Source organism: Muscardinus avellanarius (genome assembly GCF_963383645.1).
Source record: "Muscardinus avellanarius genome assembly, chromosome: 16".
NCBI lineage: Eukaryota > Metazoa > Chordata > Mammalia > Rodentia > Gliridae > Muscardinus > Muscardinus avellanarius.
Genome location: NC_137802.1, coordinates 72380332 through 72402651, shown reverse-complemented (window position 1 = coordinate 72402651; position 22320 = coordinate 72380332). Strand labels below are relative to the sequence as shown.

The window sequence follows — 22320 nt, the reverse complement described above, 5'->3', positions numbered from 1 at the left end:
GGCTGGTCTTGAACCTGCGATCATCCTATCTCAACCTCCCAAGTACCGGGATCACAAAGGTACTCCACCAGCTCAGCAGAGTTTATTGTTTAAAAGGCAACCATGAGCCATGTGTGATGCTTCACGCTTGTCATCCCAGTACTTGGGAGGCGGGGACAGGAGGATCGCAGGTTCGAAGCCAGCCTCAGCTACTTAGTGAGGCTCTCTGCAACTTAGTGAGACCCTGTTTCCAAATAAAATAATAAAATAGGGCTGAGGATGTAGCTTGGAGGTAGGATGTCCCTGGGTGCAATACCCAGTAGAGGGGGAAAGGAAGCAATCACTTGGAAACAAAGTGTCTAGCCAGGGCACCTGTCCAAGAGTGGCTTATGTGTGAGATATATGTAGCTATTGAGGTGGAGAGTAGGTGCTGGGAGTTTTTAACATTGTTGCTGATGTAATCTGTTAGCTTCCAGGACACAGACAAACAGACACCACGTAACAGGCTCCTACCACGCTTCCCCACGCAGGAGTGCAAGGCCGAGCCGGCAGCGGCCCCTTCCGAGGGGAGGGCTTTTCTAGGCGCCCGGCCTCACGGTCGCTGGGCCTTCTCTGCACAGATGTGTGGGGCTCAAAACCTTTGCCCAGGGTCTCCAGTCCCACTGGGTAGGGCCACCGTGGCCTTCTCTCAACCTCAGTAAAGACAGTCTACACTCGGGAAACACTTTAACTCGCGGCACCCAGTCTACACTCGGGAAACACTTTAACTCGCGGCTACTGTCTTTATCAGTAGCATAGCCAGATATGATATCGTCCCAGTGGGCGCGTTTTTAAAATGGTGTTTATTTTTAGAGAGGGCACGAGAGATAGTAAGAGAACATATACCTATTTTTGGATCATGTGATTTAAGGACGTGGTTTTACTTGTGTGTGCGTGTGTGTGTGTGTGTGTGTGTGTGTGTTACTGGGGATTGAACCCAGGGGCATTCTGCCTCCAAACTCTACCCCCAGCCCTATTTATTTTTTATTTATTTTTATTGTATTCAGCTAAGTTGCTGAGGCTGGCCTCACACCTGCAACCTTCCGGGGACTGGGATTACAGGAGTGTGCTAGCGCTCCTGGGACATTTTTTGTTGGTTTGTTTTTTGGTGGTCTTGGGGACGAACCCAGAGGCATTCTACCTTCAAGCTATACCTGCAGCCGGATTTTATTTCCTATTTGGAAACAGGGTCTCCCTAGGTTGATAATAGTCTCACTGCTTGCTGAGGCTGTCCTCGAACCTGCGATCCTCCCATCTCAACCTCCCAAATACAGGGATTATAGGTGTGCTTTGTTTTTGCAGGGCTAGAGATTAAAGCCAGGGCCTGGCACGGGTTAGGCAAGCACTTCACCACTTAGCTCCCCCCCAGGCAAAAAAGGACTCCCTCTCTCCTAATTTGATGGAGACCAGATATCAGGGAGCGGGTCTCATTTAGAGGAAAAAGGCTCATGAAGCAGCAGATACATTTTAAAAGTAGGTAAGAGCTGGGCATTGTGGTGCACACCAATAATCCCAATACTTGGGAGGCTGAGACAGGAGGATTGCAGATTCAAGGCCAGCCTCAGCAACTTCATGAGAACCTCAACAGCTTCGTGAAACTCTGTTTCCAAATAAAAAATAAAATAGGTCTGGGGATGTAGCTTAGAGGTAGAATGCCCCCTGGGTTCCATCCCCAATGCCCAGCCCCGAAAATAAAAGCAGGTAAGAACTGTCGTAGGAGAATAAATAATCCTGGTTAATGTTTAACAGACTCGCTCTGGCTTGCCTACAAGCTGCCGGCTCCCGGAACCGCCCGGGAGGAGGTGCGCTGTGCGCTGGCGTCCGGCGTCCGGAGCCTGGGTGCCCGGGAGGACGCGGGCCCAGGGTGCAGAGAACTTTCCCACTCTGGTGCTGGGAACCTGTTTTGTCTATGTTTCAAACACTGTGTTTTGGAATCCCCTTTCTCACTTCTAGCACATTCTTTTGATTATCCTTCATGGTGGCAAAACATCTTCACTTGAAAACGTTTTTCATGTTTAGAAGCAGCTGAGAGCCGTCGGCAGCCAAGTCTGGCGTTTACACCAGGCGACCAGACTCCAGAGGAGGCGTGGCAGGCGCGCTCCCTCCTCCGCCGTCACGAGACAGCGGCCACGTGCACCCGACACGTGGCTGGCGGGAACTGTGGTGTGTGTGTGAGTGTGTGAGAGCTACACACCGGGCTTTGAACACTTCGAGGCTGAACAATGCCTCATATGGCGTAGCACGTGCCTGCAGTCCCAGTACCTGGGAGGCTGAGAGAGGAGGATCACAGCTTTGAGGCCAGTGGGTGCCAGCTTAGCAAGACCCTCTTTTCTTTTCTCTTTTTTTCTTTTCTTTTTTCTTCTTTGGCACTAGAGAGCGAACCCAGAGGTATGCTATCTCTTAGCTGTGTCTCCAGCCCTACTTAAAAGGTTCCATTTTGAAACAGGGCCTCGATAAGTTGCTGAGGCTGTCCTCAAACCCGCGATCCTCCTGGCTCGGCTTTCCACGTGCTGGAATTACAGGCGTGCCTCTGTGCCCAACTGCAAGACCCAATTTCAAAGTTAAAATAAAAATGAAGGGGAGCTGTGGGTGGGGCTCTGTGGTAGAGTGCCCCTGGGTCAATCACCAGTACACGTGTACACGCGCACACACACGCACACACGCACACACCATATTAAATTAATCTCACTCATTTCTTATTCCATTTATTTATTTATGGTGGTGCTGGGGTTTGAACTAGGGGTATTCTACCTATGAGCTACACCCCCCGGCCCTCTTTGCTTTTTTTTTTTTTTTTTTTTTTGGTGGTACTGGGGTTCCTGGAAGCCCTTCTACCTCCGGGCTACACTCCCAGACCTATTTTATGTTTTTGAAACAGGGTCTCTTACGCCAGCGCGGCTGGCTTCGAACCTGCGCGATCCTCCTGTCTCCGCCTCCCAAGCGCGGGGATGACAAGCGTGCCCACCACGCCCAGTCTTTTTGCTTTTTTTGTTAGGAAGCAGGGTCTCACTAGGTTGCTGAGAGTTTCACTACATTGCCGAGGCTGTCCTCAAACTCTGATCCTCCTGTCTCAGCCTTCCTTGCACTGGGATTACAGGCGTGCGCCCCTTTTCGTTCTTTTTTTTTTTTTTTTTTTTTTTTTTTTTTTGGTGGTACTGGGGTTCCTGGAAGCCCTTCTACCTCTGGGCTACACTCCCAGACCTATTTTTTATATTTTTATTTGGAAACAGGGTCTCTTAAGCCAGCGCGGCTGACTTCGAACCTGCGCGATCCTCCTGTCTCCGCCTCCCAAGCGCGGGGATTACAGGCGTGCGCCACCACGCCCGGCCCCTTTTCGTTCTTAAACTGTGGCTCCTGGAGAATTTTAAATTGCACCCGCAGCTCGTGGTATGTATCTACGGGGTCTAGAGAAAGGGGCCGTCTTCTCGTGAGCTTCGTTGACTGACCCTGTGACTCTGAGAGTCCTGAGCACAGTCTGTAGGGCAGAAGCGCCGGTACAGTTCAGATGTGTCTTTTGCAGATGGTTTGTGGGGCGCGTAACACGTTTTCTGCTGCGCTCATTTTTGAAACAGCTTGTAATGTGGTTGTCATGTGTCACGGATCACCAGGTGTCTGGACAGCAAGTGTTTAGATAATTAAGGAAGCTGGTGTTGGTTAAGAGGAGGGAGGCCACCCCATGACCAGGAGGGCAGAGGGCTTCCCGGAGAGGCTGGCGGGCGGTGGAGATTATGGGATATCTGAGCTCCAGTGTCTATGCCAGGTGTTGTTGGGGTTACAAAGGGGCTTATTGTCTAGGGCCGCTCTCAGCCTACAAGGACGGAATCAGGTGGTCACAGCAGAGACTTCTGGCCCAGCCAACAAAAAGTGTTTGCTAGCCAGGCATGGGGGTGCATGTCTGTAATCCCAGTACTTGGGAGACTGAGACAGGAGGATTGAAGCTTCGAGGCCAGCCTCAGCAACCTAGCAAGACCCAGTTTCAAAACAAAAAAACAAGAAGAGCTGGGGATGCAGAAGACCTTAGGTTCTATCTCCAATACCAAAATAAAAAATAAATAAAAATAAAAATAAAAAAGCTTGCTATACGAGCCTTTGTTTGCCGACCCATCAACAGGGTGATTTGTTCTGCAGCCCACACGGGAGCGTTGGGGTAGGGAGAGCCCGGGAAGGGCTAGACTGGGGCCCCGGGTGCGTCCAGATCTGAGAGATGTGTGTGCGGCTCAGGGCTGGGGAGTGAGGTGGGTCCCGCCGCCAGGGCAGGTGGCTTTCAGAGGGGATGCTGGGACCTCAGCGGTTCCAGAGGCCAGAGCAGGAAGGGAAGGAGCTCGTGGTGTGGAGAGTCCGCAGCTGGCGGTCACGGAGGCAACCTCAGTACGCAAATGGGCGAGGGGGCCCGAGAACAGAGCGGGCCTCAGGAGGGCGCCGGAGCTGCCCGTGGGGCCGAGGGTCAGCGTGAGCCAGCCGGGCCTGGAGGGAGCTCTGCACCCCGGGCCTGCCCAGAGCCTACCCGAGTTCCCCGGGGTCAAAAGACTTGATTTAGGAAATACCCTCGGACAGCGCTAGAATTTTAGAAAAATATGAAAAATGCTCCAGGCTCAATGAACAATATAACAAATTGCCAGACCTGGCACCAACAGATACTGCTTTAATTGATTTTTATTTTTTATTTTATTTTATTTTATTTTTTTTGCGGGTCTGGGGATGGAACCCAGGGGCATTTGACCTCTGAGCTACACCCCCTGCCCTATTTTTTATTCTTTATTTTGAAACCGGGTCTCACTGAGTTGCAGAGGGCCTCACTAAGTAGCTGAGGCTGTCCGCGAACCGCGATCCTCCCGTCTCAGCCTCCCGAATGCTGGGATTACAAGTGTGCCCACCACGCCCGACAAAATGTGCCGCGTTAACCGCGGTTACGTGCGCAGCTCTCGGGGCCAGCACACCCACACTGTGTGGCCGCCATTGCTCTCCGTCCTCAGAGCTCTGGCGTCTTCCCCAAACGGAAACTGCAAACCTGCCAAGCCTAATGCCCCTCCCCTGTGCCCGGGCCCCCCTGCCCGCTGTCTCTGCGAGCCTGACAGTGCAGGGGCTCCTAGAGGCGGGGTCGTGCAGTGTTGTCTCCTGCGTGCCTCTCTGTCCTCCGATGCCCTAGGATTCCGTTGCCTGGTGGGGTGCAGCCGGCTGGGTTTGTGTAATTCACTGGCTGTTCACACCGCGTCTACACTGCCTGATGACCAGTTTCTCAGAACATGCCCCTGCCGTTAAGGGGCATGACTGTATTACATTTGGCAAAATGTCCTCAAGGTTTATCCGAGGTGTGGCATGTATTAGAATTTCCTCCTTTTTAGCTGGGCGTGGTGGCGCACGCTTGTCATCCCAGGACTTGGGAGGCTGAGACGGGAGGATCGCGGTTTGCGGCCAGCCTCAGCTACTTAGTGAGGCCCTTTGCAACTCAGTGAGACCCTGTTTCAAAATAAAGAATATAGCCGGGCGTGGTGGCGCACGCTTGTAATCCCTGCGCTTGGGAGGTGGAGACAGGAGGATCGCGCTGGTTCGGAGCCAGCCGCGCTGGCTTAAGAGACCCTGTTTCCACATAAAAAAGTTAAAAAATAGGTCTGGGAGTGTAGCCTGTGGGAGTGTATCCCGGAGGTAGAAGGGCTTCCAGGAACCCCAGTACCACCAAATAATAATAATAATAATAATAATAATAATAATAATAATAATAATAAAAAAATAGGGCTGGGGGTGGAGGCTAAATGCCCCTGGGTTCCAATCCCCAGTATCAGAAACAACAACAACACAGTGCCAGGCCACTGTGGAGTTGGATGCACTGGCAGTGTTTGCCACGAAGCACTTGTGCTCCTGCTCGATGGGCGGCGCCCGCTGCGGCGCGGTTCCTGGATTAATGCCAGAGCAGGCCTCGTCATCCGTTCTTCCGCACGGCGAGTGCAGAGGTTCCTGAGCTCACCTTTCTAGTCCCACTCCCCGGACACAGCAGGTTTTAAAACCCCACGCACCCTGACAGCTGACAGATACCCAAACGCAATCACTCCACCGCGACGTTTGTTATTAAATTCAGATGTGTTCACCTGCTGTGTGTGTGTGGGGGGTACTGGGGGTGGATCCCAGGGGCTTTCTACCTCCAGGCTACACTCCCAGACCTATTTATATTTTATTTGGAAACAGGGTCTCAGTAAGTCGCTGAGAGCCTCACTAAGTAGCTGAGGCTGGCTTCGAACCTGCGCCATCCTCCTGTCTCCGCCTCCCAAGCGCGGGGATTACAAGCGTGCGCCACCACGCCCGGTTATTCACCTGCTTTACCCACTAAATCTTAAAATGGAGAAGCACATCAGGAGCAGGTAGTTATATACATGAGCTAATAATGTTAATGTAATAGAGAAAGAGGATCTTTTTTTGTGGTACTCGAAATTGGACCTGTGGTGTTCTGCCTCTGACCTACACCCCCAAACCCTTAAAAACTTGAATTTTTTTTTCTTGAAACAGGGTTTCGCTAAGTTGCCTTAGCTGGCTTGGGTGAGTCTATTTGCCCAGGCTGTCCTTGAACCTTCGATCCTCCTGTCTCAGCCTCCCAAGCCCTAGGATTGCAGGCGTGCGCCACCACCCATGGCGTTTTCTGTTCTTTTTCTTCTCTTTTTCTGCATGTGCTGGTCTTGGCCACAAAGTTGATTTCAGGGTGCACTGTAGATAGAGCTGCAGACTGCACCTTGAACAGCCACCCCTGAGCTGGGCGTGGTGGCGCGCACTTGTAATTTCAGGATTTGGGAGGCTGAGACAGGAGGATTGCAGGTTTGAGGACAGCCTGGGCAAATAGACTCTTATCAACTTAGTGAGACCCTATTTGCAAAGAAAAATAAAGTAGGGCTGGGGGTCTAGTTCAGTGGTAGAAGGCCAATGGGTTCAATCCCCAGTTTCACAAAAATAAAGTAAATGAAGCCGGGATTATAAGCACACTTATAATCCCAGTATTTTTCAAGGCTAGCCTCAGCTACTTAGCGAGGCTCTCAGCAACTTAGTAAGACCTTGTTTCAAAATAAAGGGTAAGCCGGGCATGGTGGCGCACGCTTGTCATCCCCGCGCTTGGGAGGCAGAGACAGGAGGATCGCGCAGGTTCGAAGCCAGCCCCGCGCGCTGGCTTAGGAGACCCTGTTTCCAAATAAAAATGTAAAAATAGGTCTGGGAGTGTAGCCCGGAGGTAGAAGGGCTTCCAGGAACCCCAGTACCACTAATAATAATAATAATAATAATAATAATAATAATAACAAAATAAAGAGTAAAAAATAGGGCTGGGGGTATAGCTCAGAGGTAGAATGCCCTGGGTTCAATCCCCAGACCACAACAACAAAACAAAACAAAACGCCACCCCCGGCATTCCCAGGAGTCTCAAGGCTGCCAGGTCTGGGAATCCGATGGCTCCTGGTTTGGCACCGACCGGCCCAGGAGAGCCCCTCTCCCTCCGTGTCCTCCCCAGCCTGTCTCAGACTGACTGCCTCTTGCCAGGCTGTTGGTGGTTGGGATTTTTTGTGTAAGTGAGAATGTCTTTCCACTTCTGTCCATCTTTGGTTTTACTCCTGTATGGCCCTTAGGATATTAGCTCTTTTTCACCATGACTGGAGGCGTTCCTTGTATTTTCTGGCTACTGATCCTCTTGTTTCAAGTTTACATTTTTTTGAAACGAATTATATGGAAACTCTGGTCCTTCTTTGTGCGTGTGTGGTACTGGGGATGGAACCCAGGGGCGTTCTACCTCCAAGCTACATGCGCAGACCTATTTTTTTAGTCTATTTATTTATTGTGGGTCTGGGGATGGAACCCAGGGGCATTCGACCTCCGACCTACACCCCCTGCCCTATTTTTTTATTCTTTTATTTTGAAACCGGGTCTCACTGAGTTGCAGAGGGCCTCACTAAGCAGCTGAGGCTGCCCGCGAACCGCGATCCTCCGGTCTCAGCCTCCCGAATGCCGGGATTACAAGCGTGCACCACCACGCCCGGGTCTTTATTTATTTATTTATTTATTTTAATTTTATTTATTTATTGTTGCGGTACTGGGAATGGAACCCAGGGACATTCTACCTCCGAGCTACACCCCCAGCCCTATTTTTTATTCTTTATTTTGAAACAGGGTCTCACTGAGTTGCAAGGGCCTCAGTAAGTAGCTGTGGCTGTCTGCGAATCACAATCCTCCTGTCTCAGCCTCCCGAATGCTGGCATGACAAGTTCACCACCGTGCCCGGCTAGTCTTTTTATTTTTGAAACAGGGTCTCACTGAGTTGCCTTCTAATATTTGAGCTAGGCCTTCTAATATTTGTAGCACTGGGCATCAGACACGAGGGGAGGCTTGGGGCAGGAGGGGGTGCTGGGGAGGACCGCAAGGAGGGAGGGGCGAGGAGCAAGGGAGGAGGGACTCTTTGGTACTGACTGATGGGTGAAAACTCCCTGGAGGCTTTGTGAGACCCAGGGTTCTGCAATTCCACCCCCTGGGGGACATTTGGAGACTTCTGCAGTTGTCTTCATCCTGGGAAGGGAGGCACTTACTCCTGTGATGGTTAAGGTGGAGCTGGGGTGTGTCTTAGCACCTCTGGCCCGAGGACAAAGGCTGACCCCAGCTTGAGCCCCAGCTGCCTGTGCTGGCCCTGTTCCTGACCTGCGCGGCAGCTGGGACACCCCTAGCTGGCCACAGCCTTGACCCTGGACACCCTCCTCTCTCCCTCCACAGGCAGGTCTGGACCAGCCCCACCTGCCCGGGCCGAGCGCGGGGATGGAAACGCTCGCCCGGCCATGTCTCTGGGCCGCCTCCTTCGCCGGGCCTCCTCCAAAGCCTCGGACCTCCTGACCCTCGCCCCTGGTGGCAGTGGCGGGTCCCCCTCTGTCCTGGATGAAGAGATCATCTACTCCAAGAACAATGTCTGCGTGCACCCGCCTGAGGGGCTGCAGGGGCTGGGGGCGCACCACCCAGGTGAGCAGGGGAGGGGACCCTGAGGTCACTGGCCAGGGAGCAGGGCCCAAGGTCAGAAGTCATAGGCGGAAACCCAGGGAAGTTGTGGGTCGTTGTCCTTGGCCCTGGGCTCCCACCTATGGGAATGAGGTACCAGGACTCCCGCACTGGCCTACGGGGTGGAGACAGGAGGAGACCCTCTCTGTTGGAGCTCTGCACAACCGCAGCCACACCCGGGACAGTCTCATGGTCCCAGGGAAGGGCACTTTTTCTATGGTGACAGTGACTTCGTCACTTTTTTTTTGGTGTGTGTGTGTGGTATTGGGGATGGAATCCAGGGGCATTGTACCTCCAAGTTACACCCCGCCCTGTTTTTAGTCTTTTTTTGTGTGTGGTACTGGGGTTCTTGGAAGCCCTTCTACCTCTGGGCTACACTCCCAGACCTATTTTATATTTTTTATTTGGAAACAGGGTCTCTTAAGCCAGCGAGGCTGGCTCCGAACCAGCGCGATCCTCCTGTCTCTGCCTCCCAAGCGTGGGGATTACAAGTGTGCGCCACCACGCCCGGCTTGTTTTTAGTCTTTTTATTTTTGAAACAGGGTCTCACTGAGTTGCAAAGGGCCTCGCTAAGTAGCTGAGGCTGTCTGCGAACCGCGATTCTCCAGTCTCAGCCTCCTGAACGCTGGGATGACAAGCGTGCCCACCACGTCTGGCTCTTAGTCATTTTTTGCAGAGAAGAGACTATGCTTTGTTTTTGTTTTTGCAGGGCCAGGTTATGTTCAAGGGCCATGGCGCCTAGGATAGGCAGGAGTACGTGTTACTTCCTTTAGAGAGAGAGTGGTGCCAGGTGTGGTGGCACACCCTTGTAATCCCAGTAATTGGGAGGCTGAAACAGGTTTGAGGGCAGCCTCAGCTACTTAGTGAGGCCCTCTGCAACTCAGTGAGACCCTCCTTCAAAATAAAGAATAAAAAATAGGGCTGGGGGTATAGCTCAGAGGTAGAATGCCCTTGGGTTTAATCCCCAATACCTCAATAAAATAATAAATAAATAAATAAATTAATTAATTAAAAATAATAAAATAGGGCTGGGAGTGTGGCTCAGAGGTAGAATGGCCCTGGTTTCAATTTCCAATATTGAAAAAAAGAAAAGAGACAAGAAGAAAAAGCAAGCAAGCCCATCGAGTAGATCCATGCCGCTCACCTGGCCCTGGGGTGTTTTCACGGCCTGTCTACACCGTAGCTCCACGTGGTATCCCCAAGCGCATTCCCTAGGGGAACAGCCAGAGGCGCTCCCGGCCCCTGACCCCGCCTGTGACTCCCCACAGGGTATCTGTGCTTGTACATGGAGAAGGACGAGCTCCTGGGGGCCACTCTCATCCTGGCGTGGGTCCCCAACTCCCGCATCCAGCGGCAGGACGAGGAGGCGCTGCGCTACATCACCCCCGAGAGCTCCCCGGTGCGCAAGGCACCTCGCCACCGGCGCCGGCGCGCCCTGAGCTCAGGGGCGCCCCACCAGCCGTCCCCGACGGAGCCAAGATCCACCCTGACCCCCAAAGATGAGGATATCCTGGTGGTGGCCCAGAGTGTCCAGGAGGCCGTGCATGCTGGCCGCTCACCGGAGGACGGGGAGAAGCTGGTCCAGGGCCTGGGGTCAAAGCCCGCCCACAGCGACTCTGGGATCTTGTCTGCGGTCAGCTCGCAGGACACCAGCGAGGAGGGCAGGGGGCCGCGGCCGGAGGCTGGGGAGGAGGAGGGCTCTCTGGAGCTGTCGGCCGATGGCGTGAGCAGGGACAGCTCCTTCGACTCGGACTCGGACGCCTTCTCCTCGCCCTTCTGCCTCTCGCCCATCAGTGCGGCCCTGGCCGAGGGCAGCAGCTCCACCTTCCTGGAGAGCGAAGGCAGGTGAGTGCTCTGCTGGGGCCCAAGCCTGACCTGGGCAGCAGCCATGCACGGCCCTCGGTGCCGGCCCAGCAGGGGTCCTGGGGCTGCTGCGGGCATCCCTGTCCCAAGGCGAGGGCCCGGCCGGCTGTGCAGGGATCTCGGCAGGGCCACCCTCTTCTCCTGACTCTCCTTTTACTTTTGACCCTAGACCTGAGCCTTTCTCTCTCCCCTCAGGAGAGGGGGAGAGGGTAACAGCCTCAAGGTCTGGTGGTGGCTTTGGGAGGCTCGCGGGGCTGGCCTGAGGCCGGTTTTGCAGGCTGCTTGGCCCCCAGCCAGGCTCAGAGCTCAGCCCCACCATCCTCCAGGCGCCCGTCCAGCTGGGACTCCTTGCATCTGTCAGCTGTGGAGGGGGACGCAGCCTCAGAGGGCAGCACATGCCCATGGAGCTGGCACGCCCTGGTAGACTGGATGGCCTGGGCTACACTCTTAGGGCCAGCCGAGCCTGGCAATGGGCCCTGGAGCCCAGGGAGATGCCCGATGGGGGAGGTCTGTCATGGCGTCCACCACCCAGCGCCCTGCCAGCTCGCAAAACCCAGAGCAGCGGGCACTGGGACCCCAGCCCCGCCCTGCGCTCGCTGCAGGGGCAGATACTGGTGATGCTGGTTGATGTGGGCCAGGGCATCAGTGTGTGGGTCATTACTGAGCTCGCCGTGAGCCAGGCAGGGCGGGGCAGGGTGCGCAGTACTCCCTGGTGCTTAGCTTTGGGCTGTGAATTGTGTATTTTTATGCTGTCTGCTATGCCGGGCCCTGTGAGGTGGGTCACAGTATCATCCCCTTTGTGGGAAAGGAGAAAGGGAGGCTCGGAGGAGGCAGGTGACTTGCCGGAGGTCAACGGCCAGCATAGAAGCCATCCCGGGGTCAGCCCAGCCTCGTGCACACCAGGACCGCAGTATGAACAGCCACACAGGATCCCCGTGAGCCGGGCAGTGAGGGGCAGGGCCGAGGGCCGAGGGTGCGCTGCCGGCTCCTGCAGGAGGGAATTTGAGTTGGATTTTTCCTTGGTTTTGTCCCCTGAATGGATGAGCCCCAGGGCGAGCTGCTGATGTTTGCCTCAGGTGTTTAAGAGCACAGGTAAGAGGTAACAGTCGGCCGCGAGCAAGGCTGCAGAGCAGGGTGGGGTTTGGCACCCAGACAGCCAGCGGGAAGCCCACCAGGGTAAAGCCTCAGCCCAGCCGCTGTGACCGGGCCTGGTAGAGCGCCCCCCTGGTGGCGCCGCTGGGTAGTGCCGTGGTACCCGGGGCTGTCCAGGTACCCGCAGGCTCAGGTGGAGTCCGCCTCATCCCTTCAGTCGGCCCCAGAGGGGCCCGGCTTGGCTGGTGGTCTCGGGCTGAGGAGGTCTCAGCAGAACCCGCTTGTCTGCTCTCTGCCCAGCTCACCTCATCAGGGTTTTGGATTTTGCAGGTGGGGTCCTGAGTGCTGGGTGAGTCCTGGTTGGCCTGAACCTGAGGTCTTCTCTCTTCTAGGAGCCTCAGTTTCCCCGTTGCTAGATGGGTGGAGTAATATCCCCGGTGTGGGTTGGTGCGAGTACGCTCTCCCGGCTCCCTGTCCAGGCTGCCCGTGGCCGTCCGTCCCCCGGGGTGTCCACACACCCGATGCCCCACGTCTCTGGAGCCTCCAGACACGCCTCTCGCTGGGGCTGCTTCTGCCCCCAGGGGGCGTGTGGCGGCAGTGGCGTCTCTGTCGCAGCTGAGAGTGGCAGCGCTGGCCCCTAGTAGGCGGCGGCCAGGGGTGCTGCGGGCTCAGTCCTGCCCAGGCCCTCTCAGTCGCCCCGTATTCCGGCCTGGCCTCCCCTCAGACGCAGGGCGCTTTCTGCCGCCCGCCCTTGCTGTGGGTCCCTCTCCCGGGGCCCCAGCCCCACCTCCCTTCCTACCCCAGGGTGTGTCTGAGACCCAGCTCTGGCAGGGCCTCCGAGTCTGGCTTTGGGGGGCCTTCTCCATCCCCCCAGACTGAGGAGGGTGATCCCCACCTCGCCTTCTCTGTTCTCCCCCAGGGCCCCGCGTTGCCCGTCTGCGCTGTCAGGGACAGGTGTGCACTTTGGAATCCTGCAGGTCTGCCTCAGCTGCCTGTGAGCTGGTGTCTCCGGTGCTCAGATGCCTCGTGGTGTGAAGTGTGGTCTAGGGCCCCTTGCAGGGCGGGTGGGTGTGTGTGGTGGGTGCCAGGCACGTGGGCATGGAGTCTGGCCTGGCTGCTGGAGGCTGGCACCAGGGAGGGGTCACCTCCTCAGGCCCCGGCCACCAGGAAGGGCCAGGAGCTGCACCGTGGCTGGAGGCTGCTGTCCCCAGGCCGCTCGTGCTCCATGCCACAGAACCCCAGAAAGGGCGCGTCAGTGCCCCTCGCCGCGTCAGTGCCGCCTGGCCGAGGCCCGCTGGACGTGGAGTATTAGACCATTTGCTGTTGCTACCACAGAGTCCCTGAGGCCACTTAGAAAGAGACGAGGTTTGTTTGCCAACTCGTGTTGGAGGCTGAAAATCCAGGATCAGGCAATCCCATCAAGTCGGTCTCTGGTGAGGGCCCTGGGCCACATCACAGCATGGCGGAGGGCCGCAGCAGAGGGGAGATCCCACATTAAGACAGGAGGCCAGCCCTCTCTGGAGAAATGGCCAGGGTTCTAGGAGGACTACAGAACTTCCTTCTGAGGGCCCGCCTCTCTTGACCTAAAGACCTTCCACCAGGCCCCGCCTCTTAAAGGGCCCTCCACCTCAACACTGCTACTCTGGGAATCAGACTTTCAGTACAGGAGCCCTTGGCGGACATGGCAGGAGAGGACAGACATGCTTGAGCCCCCTGCCGCCTCCTGAGACCCCTCCTGTTCTCCCTGGGCCCCTCCTGACTCTCGGGACCCCGTCTGACTCCTGAGAGTTCGTGCTTCCTTCTAGGGCTGATGCGGGACAGGCCTGTTCTCAAGTCAGATGTCAATGGTGCCAAGTGGAGAAAACAGTGTCACAAACCCGCCCTTGTCGTGTGACGGCTGCAGAGAGCCTTTGTAAAGAAAAGGCAGGTGTAGTTTCCGAAAGGCGCCAGCCCCGGAGTCCGTATGTCCGGCAGCCCTTGCTCCTTGCCCCTGGGCTCTGTGCTATCTCGGCCCCTTCTCCAGCCCCCTTGGTATCTGCACTTGCTGACACTGGAACCCTTCACCCAGGGCAGGTGGCATGGGCTGCGGCCACTCGGTGACCTCCCTGGTGGCTGCCAGTGTGCGGCAGACTTGTGTAGCTCCCTGTGACGGGGCCCAAAGGAGAGGCGGGTCCTGTGTTCTGGGCCCCGAGGACCATCAAGCTGAGATCCACAGGCCGGCTGCCCAGCGGCACGGCTGGCTCTCTGGACTCGCATGCACCCACCTCCACCCGCTGCTCCTGGGATCAAGGTGGCCAAGACCTGGGGAACCGAGCTCCCTAGGAGGGCAGGGCAGGTGGGCTGGCTCGCGGGTCCCCTCTAGTGGTAGAACTGAAGAATGACACCTGGGGCGAGGAGCTGGCTGGGGTTGGGGGAGGGACATCCTGGATCCCAGAGTCCTCCCACATTTTATTATTTGGCGGGAAGTTTGCTGGCGGGATGAGTGGTTAAATGTGGAGTGACCCTCGGGTTCTCCACATGTGTGTGCCACCTCTGGGTACCACCAGGCAGGGCCTGGCTTTCAGAAGGGGAGGCCCAGCTGCCACCCTGAGGGCCCCTCTGACCCTCAGCTCGCAGGGGCCTGGAATTCCTGACAACAGGAGCCTCGAGGTGTGCGTGGGGAGCACCGCCTCGGTGCCCTGAGCCCCCGAGCCCGCACCACAGGGGCCTGGGCCCTGGGCTCCCTGGTCCCCACCTTCCGTAGCATCCGGAACCAAGGCTCTAGGATGTGGTGGGAGGAGGGCGACCCTGGACAGGTCCTTGGACACCCTGGTGTTTGTTTCCGTCCTGAGAGAGGTCGGCCGAGTGTAAACAGCCCTCTGGGCGAGTGTGGCCAGCGCCAGTCCCTCGGCCCTGTCCTGGGACCTGCTGGGTGGTCTGGCTAAGCAATTGGTGTCTTCTTTCTATGTCCAGATGCCTCTTCTAGAAAACCACGCCTGGCATGGTGGTGCCTCTTCTAGAAACAACCACGCCTGGCGTGGTGGTGCACGCTTGTCATCCCAGTACTTGGGAGGCTGAGACAGGAGGATTGCAGGTTTGTGGCCAGCCTCAGCTACTCAGTGAGGCCCTCTGCAACTTAGTGAGACCCTGCTTCAAAATAAAGAATATAATGGTAGGGCTGGGGGTGTAGCTTGGAGGTAGAATGCCCCTATGTTCCATCCCTAATACTGAAAATAAAAAGAAAAGAAAAGAAAAAGAAGAAAAGAACCCAAATTACAGAGACAGGCCGGCCCACACAGCTGCAGGTGTCAGGGCCACCGGCAGGGCTGGGCTCTCAGGAGCCACCTGCCTCCCAAGCTGCGCGGGGCATTTCAACCCCACATCCCAGCAGCCTGGTTCCCTGGGCTGTGCTGCTCCCTCCCCCAGACCTCCAGGCCTTGCAGTGAGAGTGACCCCCCCCCCAGCCCTGCTCTCAGCTGCCATCCTGTCCTGTGGGGCCTCCAAAGGACACACAGTCCAGCTGGGCGTGGTGGCATGCCTGTAATCCCAGCATCGGGAGGCTGAGACAGGAGGATGGTGGCTCACAGACAGCCTCAGCTACTTAGTGAGGCCCCCTGCAACTCAGTGAGACCCGGTTTCAAAAATAAAGTATAAAAAATAGGGCAGGGGTGTAGCTCAGAGGTAGAATGCCCCTGGGTTCCATCCCCAGTACTGCAAAAACAAACAAATAAACAAACAAACAACGATACGCAGCCCTCCTCGTCGTGCTCAGCGGGGTCTCTCGGCTGCTGTCTACGCGGGATTCCGTGTAGATGGGGACAGGGAGGGGCTCCTGGGATGGAGTGACGTCCCATCCCCAGCGCAGAGTCAGCCCGCAAGAGTCTCTGTTGGGAGACAGGGCAGGAGCAGGAACAGGCTCGGGGCTCCATGGGGTGGCTGCACCCTCGGGGTGGAGGCCAGAGCCTGGGCTTTCCTGGCATCACAGGCAGATCCCAGAGCAGCCGGTGCTGGTGCCTGGTGGCCAGGGCTCCTGCGGTGAGGCCCTGCCCGCCTTGGCCACCCACAGGGCCAGCCAGATGGAGTGAACCGTGCCGTGGGCACTTTCAGATGGGAGAGGCCCGTGGCCCCGGTGTCAGTGCCAGTGCCTGGACCTTTGGTGGTGTTATCCCACATCCCACCAGTGCAGCAGACGGGACTGCGGCTCGGGGAGGGGGATCCCAGTCTCTGGGAAGGTTCCAGAGCTACAGGTGCAGTGGGCCAGGACCAGGACCTGGCAGCCTCGGTGTCTGGGGAATGACGTCTTAGACTCCCAGCCCTCCCAGCTTCCTGAGTGGCCGTGTCGCCGTCCTAGCCCAGGAGGAGCAGATGCTGTCCCCGAGGTGGGCAGGGAGAAGACTGTCAGCAGACCCCCACCCCCCCACCCCTCTGGCCTGTGGCTGCTTGGCCATGAAGGGTGGAGCTCTGAGAAGGTGAGGAGCCTTGGGGGAGCCAGGAAGGGCACCTGGGGGGCCAGGGGTCAGAGGAAAGGCAGGGTGGTACTTTGGGTTCTTGGGAGGCCGCCCCAGGCACAGTGAGGACCAGGGATGGGTGGGTGGGGTGGGCTGCTGCCCGCCAGGGAAGAGGAGAGTGGCCAGGTCTGGTGAATATAGAGAGATGGGGTGGCAGGGGACGCACCCCCATCTTCCCACGTCTCGGGGCTGTGCCCCCGAGCCCCATCCAAGCCATCCCTGAGCCGGCTGCCCTAACGCACCCCACCCCGAGGACGCTCCGAGAACACGCGGCCCCGCCAGGCCCACAGCAGCCTGGTGGCAGGAGGCTGGCAGCTTCGGAAGATCTGTTGTTTGGGTTTGTTTGGGCTTCTGCAACCGGGAGCTGAGATGTATTTCTTTAAAACATCCCGTCGCGCGACACCCTGCAATCTGTTCTGTGCGGCGTGAAGACCAATCTCGACTTATGTTTCTGCGGCGCTTGGCAGGCTCCGTGTGACGCCTCTCCCTGCCCTGGGCGAGGTGGCCGCCAGCAGCTGCTCCCCTGCCTGGAGGTGGCTGGATCTTGGGTCCCATGCCAGCCGCCTCAGGTGGGCAGCAACAGCCCCGGCACTGTGGCCTGGCCTGCGGCCCCAGGCGTAGTCTCACTTCCAGCTCCCCGCCCTGGCTGCCGGGGTTTACGTGTAGGTGTGGGAAGCCCTGAGCAGGCAGTCACGTCTCCTGGAGCTGGGGGTGAGGGGCCGAGGGAGAACAGGGGTGCCTGGATGGCTCCTGGCTTCCTGATGGGTAACGGGGCACTGTGGCGTCCTGGGAGGAGAAAGACACTCAAGGCTGGGTGGCTGGAGGCCCCAGGGGGCCAGCAGTTCGGAGCCAGATGCCCCATGGTAGACCTAAGCTGTACCCAAGACCCACAGGGCGGGCCTTGGGAGACCTTTGCCCTCTGTGCCGAGCCCCAGTGCACAGGGACGGGGGAGTGCTGTGCAGGGTGCGGGCACAGGCTGGGGGTGGTAATGGGGGCCGCAGTGGGAAGCCCTGCAGGCGGCACCCTTCTGTCCCTCAGCAGTGCGCCAGCCCGTCCCCAGCGCCTGTGCGGGTGCCCTGGCTGCAGTGACCCCCACACAATCAGGCAGCTGATGACAACAGTGTGTCCTCTTTTTTTTTTTTCTGGGGATAGAACTCGGGGCCATTCTACCTCCGAGCTACACCCCCAGCCCTATTTTTAGTTTAGTTTTTTTTTTTTTTTTTTGGTGGTACTGGGGTTCCTAGAAACCCTTCTGCCTCTGGGCTACACTCCCAGACCTATTTTATATTTTTATTTGGAAACAGGGTTTCTTAAACTAGCGCGCTGGCTTCGAACCTGCGCGATCCTCCTGTCTCCGCCTCCCAAGTGCGGGGATGACAAGCGTGCCCACCACGCCCAGAGAGTTTTTTTAATTTTTGAAACAGAGTCTCACTGAGTTGGGAAGGGCCTCACTAAGTAGCTGAGGCTGTCTGAACCGCGATTCTCCCGTCTCAGCCTCCCGAATGCCAGGATTACAAGTGCAACCTCCACCACGCTGCAACCTCTGCCTGTCTCTTCCACAGCCCCCGCCTCAGTGTCCCCTGCTCGTGTGAGAGCACCAGTTTTTGGGGGTAGGACCATGTACTCCAGTGAACCCGAAAGTCATGCTGTAGCCTACAAAGACTCTTTCTTTCTTTCTTTCTTTCTTTCTTTCTTTCTTTCTTTCTTTCTTTCTTTCTTCAGTACTGGGGATGGAACCCAGTGGCATTCTACCTCTGAGCTAAACCCCCAAACCTATTTTTTATTCTTATTTATTTATTTATTTATTTATTTGGTGGGTCTGGGGATGGAACCCAGAGACATTAGACCTCCGAGCTATACCCCTAGCCCTATTTCTTATTTTTTATTTTTTTAAATATTTTTGTGGTGCTGGGATGACATCCAGGGGCTTTTCTACCTCCGGGCTACACTCCCAGCCCTGTTTTATATTTTATTTAGAAACAAGGTATCACAAAGTTTCTGAGAGCCTCACTAAGTAGCTGAGGCTTTCTTCGAACCTGTGCAATCCTCCTGTCTCCGCCTCCCAAGCACGGGGATTACAAGTGTGCGCCACCACACCCAGCTCTTATTCTTTATTTTGAAACAGGTTCTCATTAAGTTGCAGAGGGCCTCGCTAAGTAGCTGAGGCTGTCTAAGAACCACGATCCTCCTGTCTCAGCCTCTCAAATGCTGGGATTATAAACCTCCATGTCTGGCTCTTTTTTTTTTAAACAGGGTCTCACTAAGTTGCAGAGGGCCTCGCTAAGTAGCTGAGGTTGGCCACAAACCTGTGATCCTTCTGTTTCAGCCTCCCAAGTACTGGGATTACAAGTGTGCACCACCACGCCCCATTTCTAAAGACCCCCTTTTTTTGTGTGTGATACTGGGGATGGAACCCAAGGGCATTCTCCCTCCATCCTATACCCTCAGCCCTATTTTTAATTCTTTATTTTGAAACAGGGTCTCACTGGGTTGCAGAGGGCCTCGCTAAGTAGCTGAGGCTGGCTACAAACTGCGATCTTCCTGTCTCAGCCCTCCGAATGCTGGGATGACAATCGAGCGCCGCCACGCCCCATCTCTAAAGAACCCATTTCTAAAGAAGGTCACACTGGGAGGTCCTGGCTGACTTGAGTTTTGGAAGGCTCTGGTTCACCCGTCCTGTGCTCTGGGCTGCTGGTTTTAATCCCTGAAACAATGCCAGCAGCAGAGTTAATTCCTGATGTCAGAGAAGGCGGAGACAGACAAGGCCGGCCATTCCCCAAGTGTAAGTTGAGATTCACAGGCTCCCTGGCTGAGATACCAGCCCTCAAGTTAAAAACAAAAAGCAAAGAACAAAACACAACCCGACACAGTGCTGTGAAGTCCTTTCCCTGCTCGTCCTCTGGTCCAGGCCCAGCCCCTTCGGCCCTGGGCACCGCCTTGTGGGTGAGGAGTGCTTGGGATTGAGCAAAGAAGTCAGCTGGGCGTGGTGGCCATGCTTGTAACTCCAGCATTCAGGAGGCTAAGACAGGAGGATCGTGGTTCGCAGACAGCCTCAGCTACTTAGTGAGGCCCTGTTTCAAAATAAAGAATAAAAAATAGGGCAGGGGGTGGAGCTTGGAGGTCAAATGACCCTGGGTTCCATCCCCAGACCTGAAAAAAAAAAAAAAAAAAAGTGGCAAAGTAGCCCAGCACGGTGGCGCACGCTTGTAATCCCCGCGCTCGGGAGGCTGAGACAGGAGGAGCGCACGGGTTCGAAGCCAGCCTCAGCTACTTAGTGAGGCTCTCGGCAACTCAGTGAGACCCTGTTTCAAAATAAAGAATAAAAAATCAGCTGGGGGTGTTGCTCAGAGGTAGAATGCTCCTGGGTTTCATCTCCAGTACCGCGCGCGCACACACACACACACACACACACACACACACACACACAAGGGTCAAGGGTGTAGCTCAGAGACTGAATGCCCCGGCTCTGAACCCTAGTACCCACACGCACATAGGAAAAAGTAAAAAAGACTTAAGCGAAAGGGGCCGGCTGGAAAGCCCTCTTACAGCAGGACTCGAGGCCTGGGCATTCTGGAAGGTGCAAAAACACAAAGATGGGAGACGTGTCAGCGGCCGCCAGAGGCTCGGGGCGGGGGGCGCGCAGGCGGGCAGTCCGAGGTGCAGGGCACAGGGCGCCCTCGGCCGCCTCACCCTAGGTCCCATCCCTGACCCCTGGCAACACTATAATTATGGATTCTGTATCCATGGACCCGCACGTGCTGTGGACGAGGCCGACTCTGTCAGCTTAGTCCTCGCCTCCCGCTTCCGCCAAGCCACCGTGACGCGCTGACACTTTTGTCCCTTTTCATGGCTGAGCGGTGCGCCATGGTGCGGACGGACGGCTGGCCTAACGCCACCCGCTGTAGGATGCCGAGGGACGCTGCGGTTGGGGCCGGTCCGGATGGACTTGTCATGGACCTTCTGGGCAAGCTCACATCTGAGGACAAGTTGCCATTTCTCTGGGATAAATTCTCAGGAGTGCACTTGCTGGGTTGGGTGGTGACTGAATGTGTCTTAGCTCTCAAAGAAATTTTGGTGGCCAGGCACGGTGGCGCACGCTTGTAATCCCCGCGCTTGGGAGGCTGAGACAGGAGGACCGCGCAGGTTCGAAGCCAGCCTCAGCTACTTAGTGAGGCTCTCGGCCACTTAGTGAGACCCTGATTCCAAATAAAATATAAAATACGTCTGGGAGTCTAGCCCAGAGGTAGAAGGTCCCCCAGTACCACAAAATAAAAAAGTAAGTAAGTAAATAAATAAAAGAAATGACTGTTTTCTGGGGTGGCTATGTCACTTTATGGTCTCACCAACAGGGCAGAAGTGACCCAGTTTTCTGCATTTTTGTCCTCATTTATTTGATGATTTGATGATGGTGTGTGTGTGTGTGTGAGAGAGAGAGAGAGAGAGAGAGAGGGAGAGAGAAGGGGGAGGGGGAGGGGGAGAGGGAGAGGGAGAGGGGGAGAGAGAGAGAGAGAGAGGGAGGGGGGGAGAGAGAGAGAGGTTGGCTGATTGGTTGGCAGGGTCCATTTGCCTTGCTGAGGCTGGCCTCCAGCTCATGTGCTGAAGTGACCGTGGCCTCCTGAACCACAGCTGTGACCACAGACGCGCATCACCACCCACCACACCTGGCTTTTTTCTTTTCTTCCCCCCCCCATAGGTGTATTGTATTTTATTTTTAATTTTTATTTTATTTTTGCAGTGCTAGGGATTAAGCCCAGGGACATTCTACTTATTTGGAAACAGGGTCTCACTAAGTAGCTGAGGCTGGCCTCAAATGCTGTGATCCTCCTGTCTCAACCTCCCAAGTACTGGAACTGCAGGCGTGTGCCACCCCGGCAGTGGTACCTTATTGTGGTTTTGGCTTTTATTTCCCTCATGGCTATGGCTGCTAATGATCTTTTGATGCGTTTGTTGGTCATCTTTATATCCCCTTCACTGAAGTGTTTCTTTATGCGAAAGTGCCCATATTTTAATCATTTTGTTTTATTTTTATGAGTGAGGTTTGAGAATTTTCAATATAGTCTAGAAACTAATCCTTTGTTGCATACATGATTGGCAAATATTTTGCCCAATCTGTAGTACTTGTCATACTCTTAATTTTTTTTTTGTACTGGTATTTATTTTTTTATGGTACTGGGGATGAAACCCAGGAGCTTTTTACATCCAGGCTACACTCCCAGACCTAGTTTATATTTTATTTGGAAACAGGGTCTCACTAAGTTGCTGAGAGCCTCACTAAGTAGCTGAGGCTGGCTTCGAACCCGTGCGATCCTCCTGTCTCAGCCTCCCAAGCGCGGGGATGACAAGCGTGCGCCACCACGCCCGGCTTAAGTCTTTATTTTTGAAGCAGGGTCTCACTGAGTTGCAAAGGGCCTCGCTAAGTAGCCGAGGCTGGCCGCAACCGTTATCCTCCTGTCTCAGCCTCTAAATGCTGGGATTGCTAGCGTGCACCACCACGCCCACAGGAGCTTTTGCACTCTTATCTAAAATCAGTTGGAAATATTTGAGTGGGCCTCAGTGCTACAGGTTTTAAGAGTAAAAAAAAGAAAGTAAAGTGATCGTAACAACTTTCCAGTATATCCAACATTGTATCATTTCAACTTTTCTAGCAACAGGAAGTCATCCCTTGATAAATATTTTACATTATATCTTTTTTTTTGGGGGGGGGGATTGGGTAGATACTTTGTACCGAGAACCTGTCTCTGGTATAGGTTGACAGGCTTGGAATGCTGAGACTTTGGGTGGGCTTGGGAGCTGCTCTGGCCAGCACTGGTCTAAGTAGCTGGAGGCCGGTTCTCTGGCCAGCCCATTCTTGGG

General features: G+C 55.5%; 1 protein-coding gene across 2 annotated transcripts in view; it reads left to right on the top strand.

Moving 5' to 3' along the window:
- Positions 1-8810: 8810 nt before the first annotated feature.
- TBC1D16 (TBC1 domain family member 16) overlaps positions 8811-22320 on the top strand; it is a gene marked incomplete at both ends in the record, with an annotated part of 55209 nt that continues 41699 nt past the window's right edge. For both annotated transcript variants that reach the window (XM_080714260.1, XM_080714259.1), the window contains 2 exons: positions 8811-8988; positions 10293-10869. In XM_080714260.1, coding sequence (XP_080570386.1) covers positions 8811-8988; positions 10293-10869 — 755 coding nt within the window. The remainder of the gene's footprint in view (positions 8989-10292; positions 10870-22320) is intronic.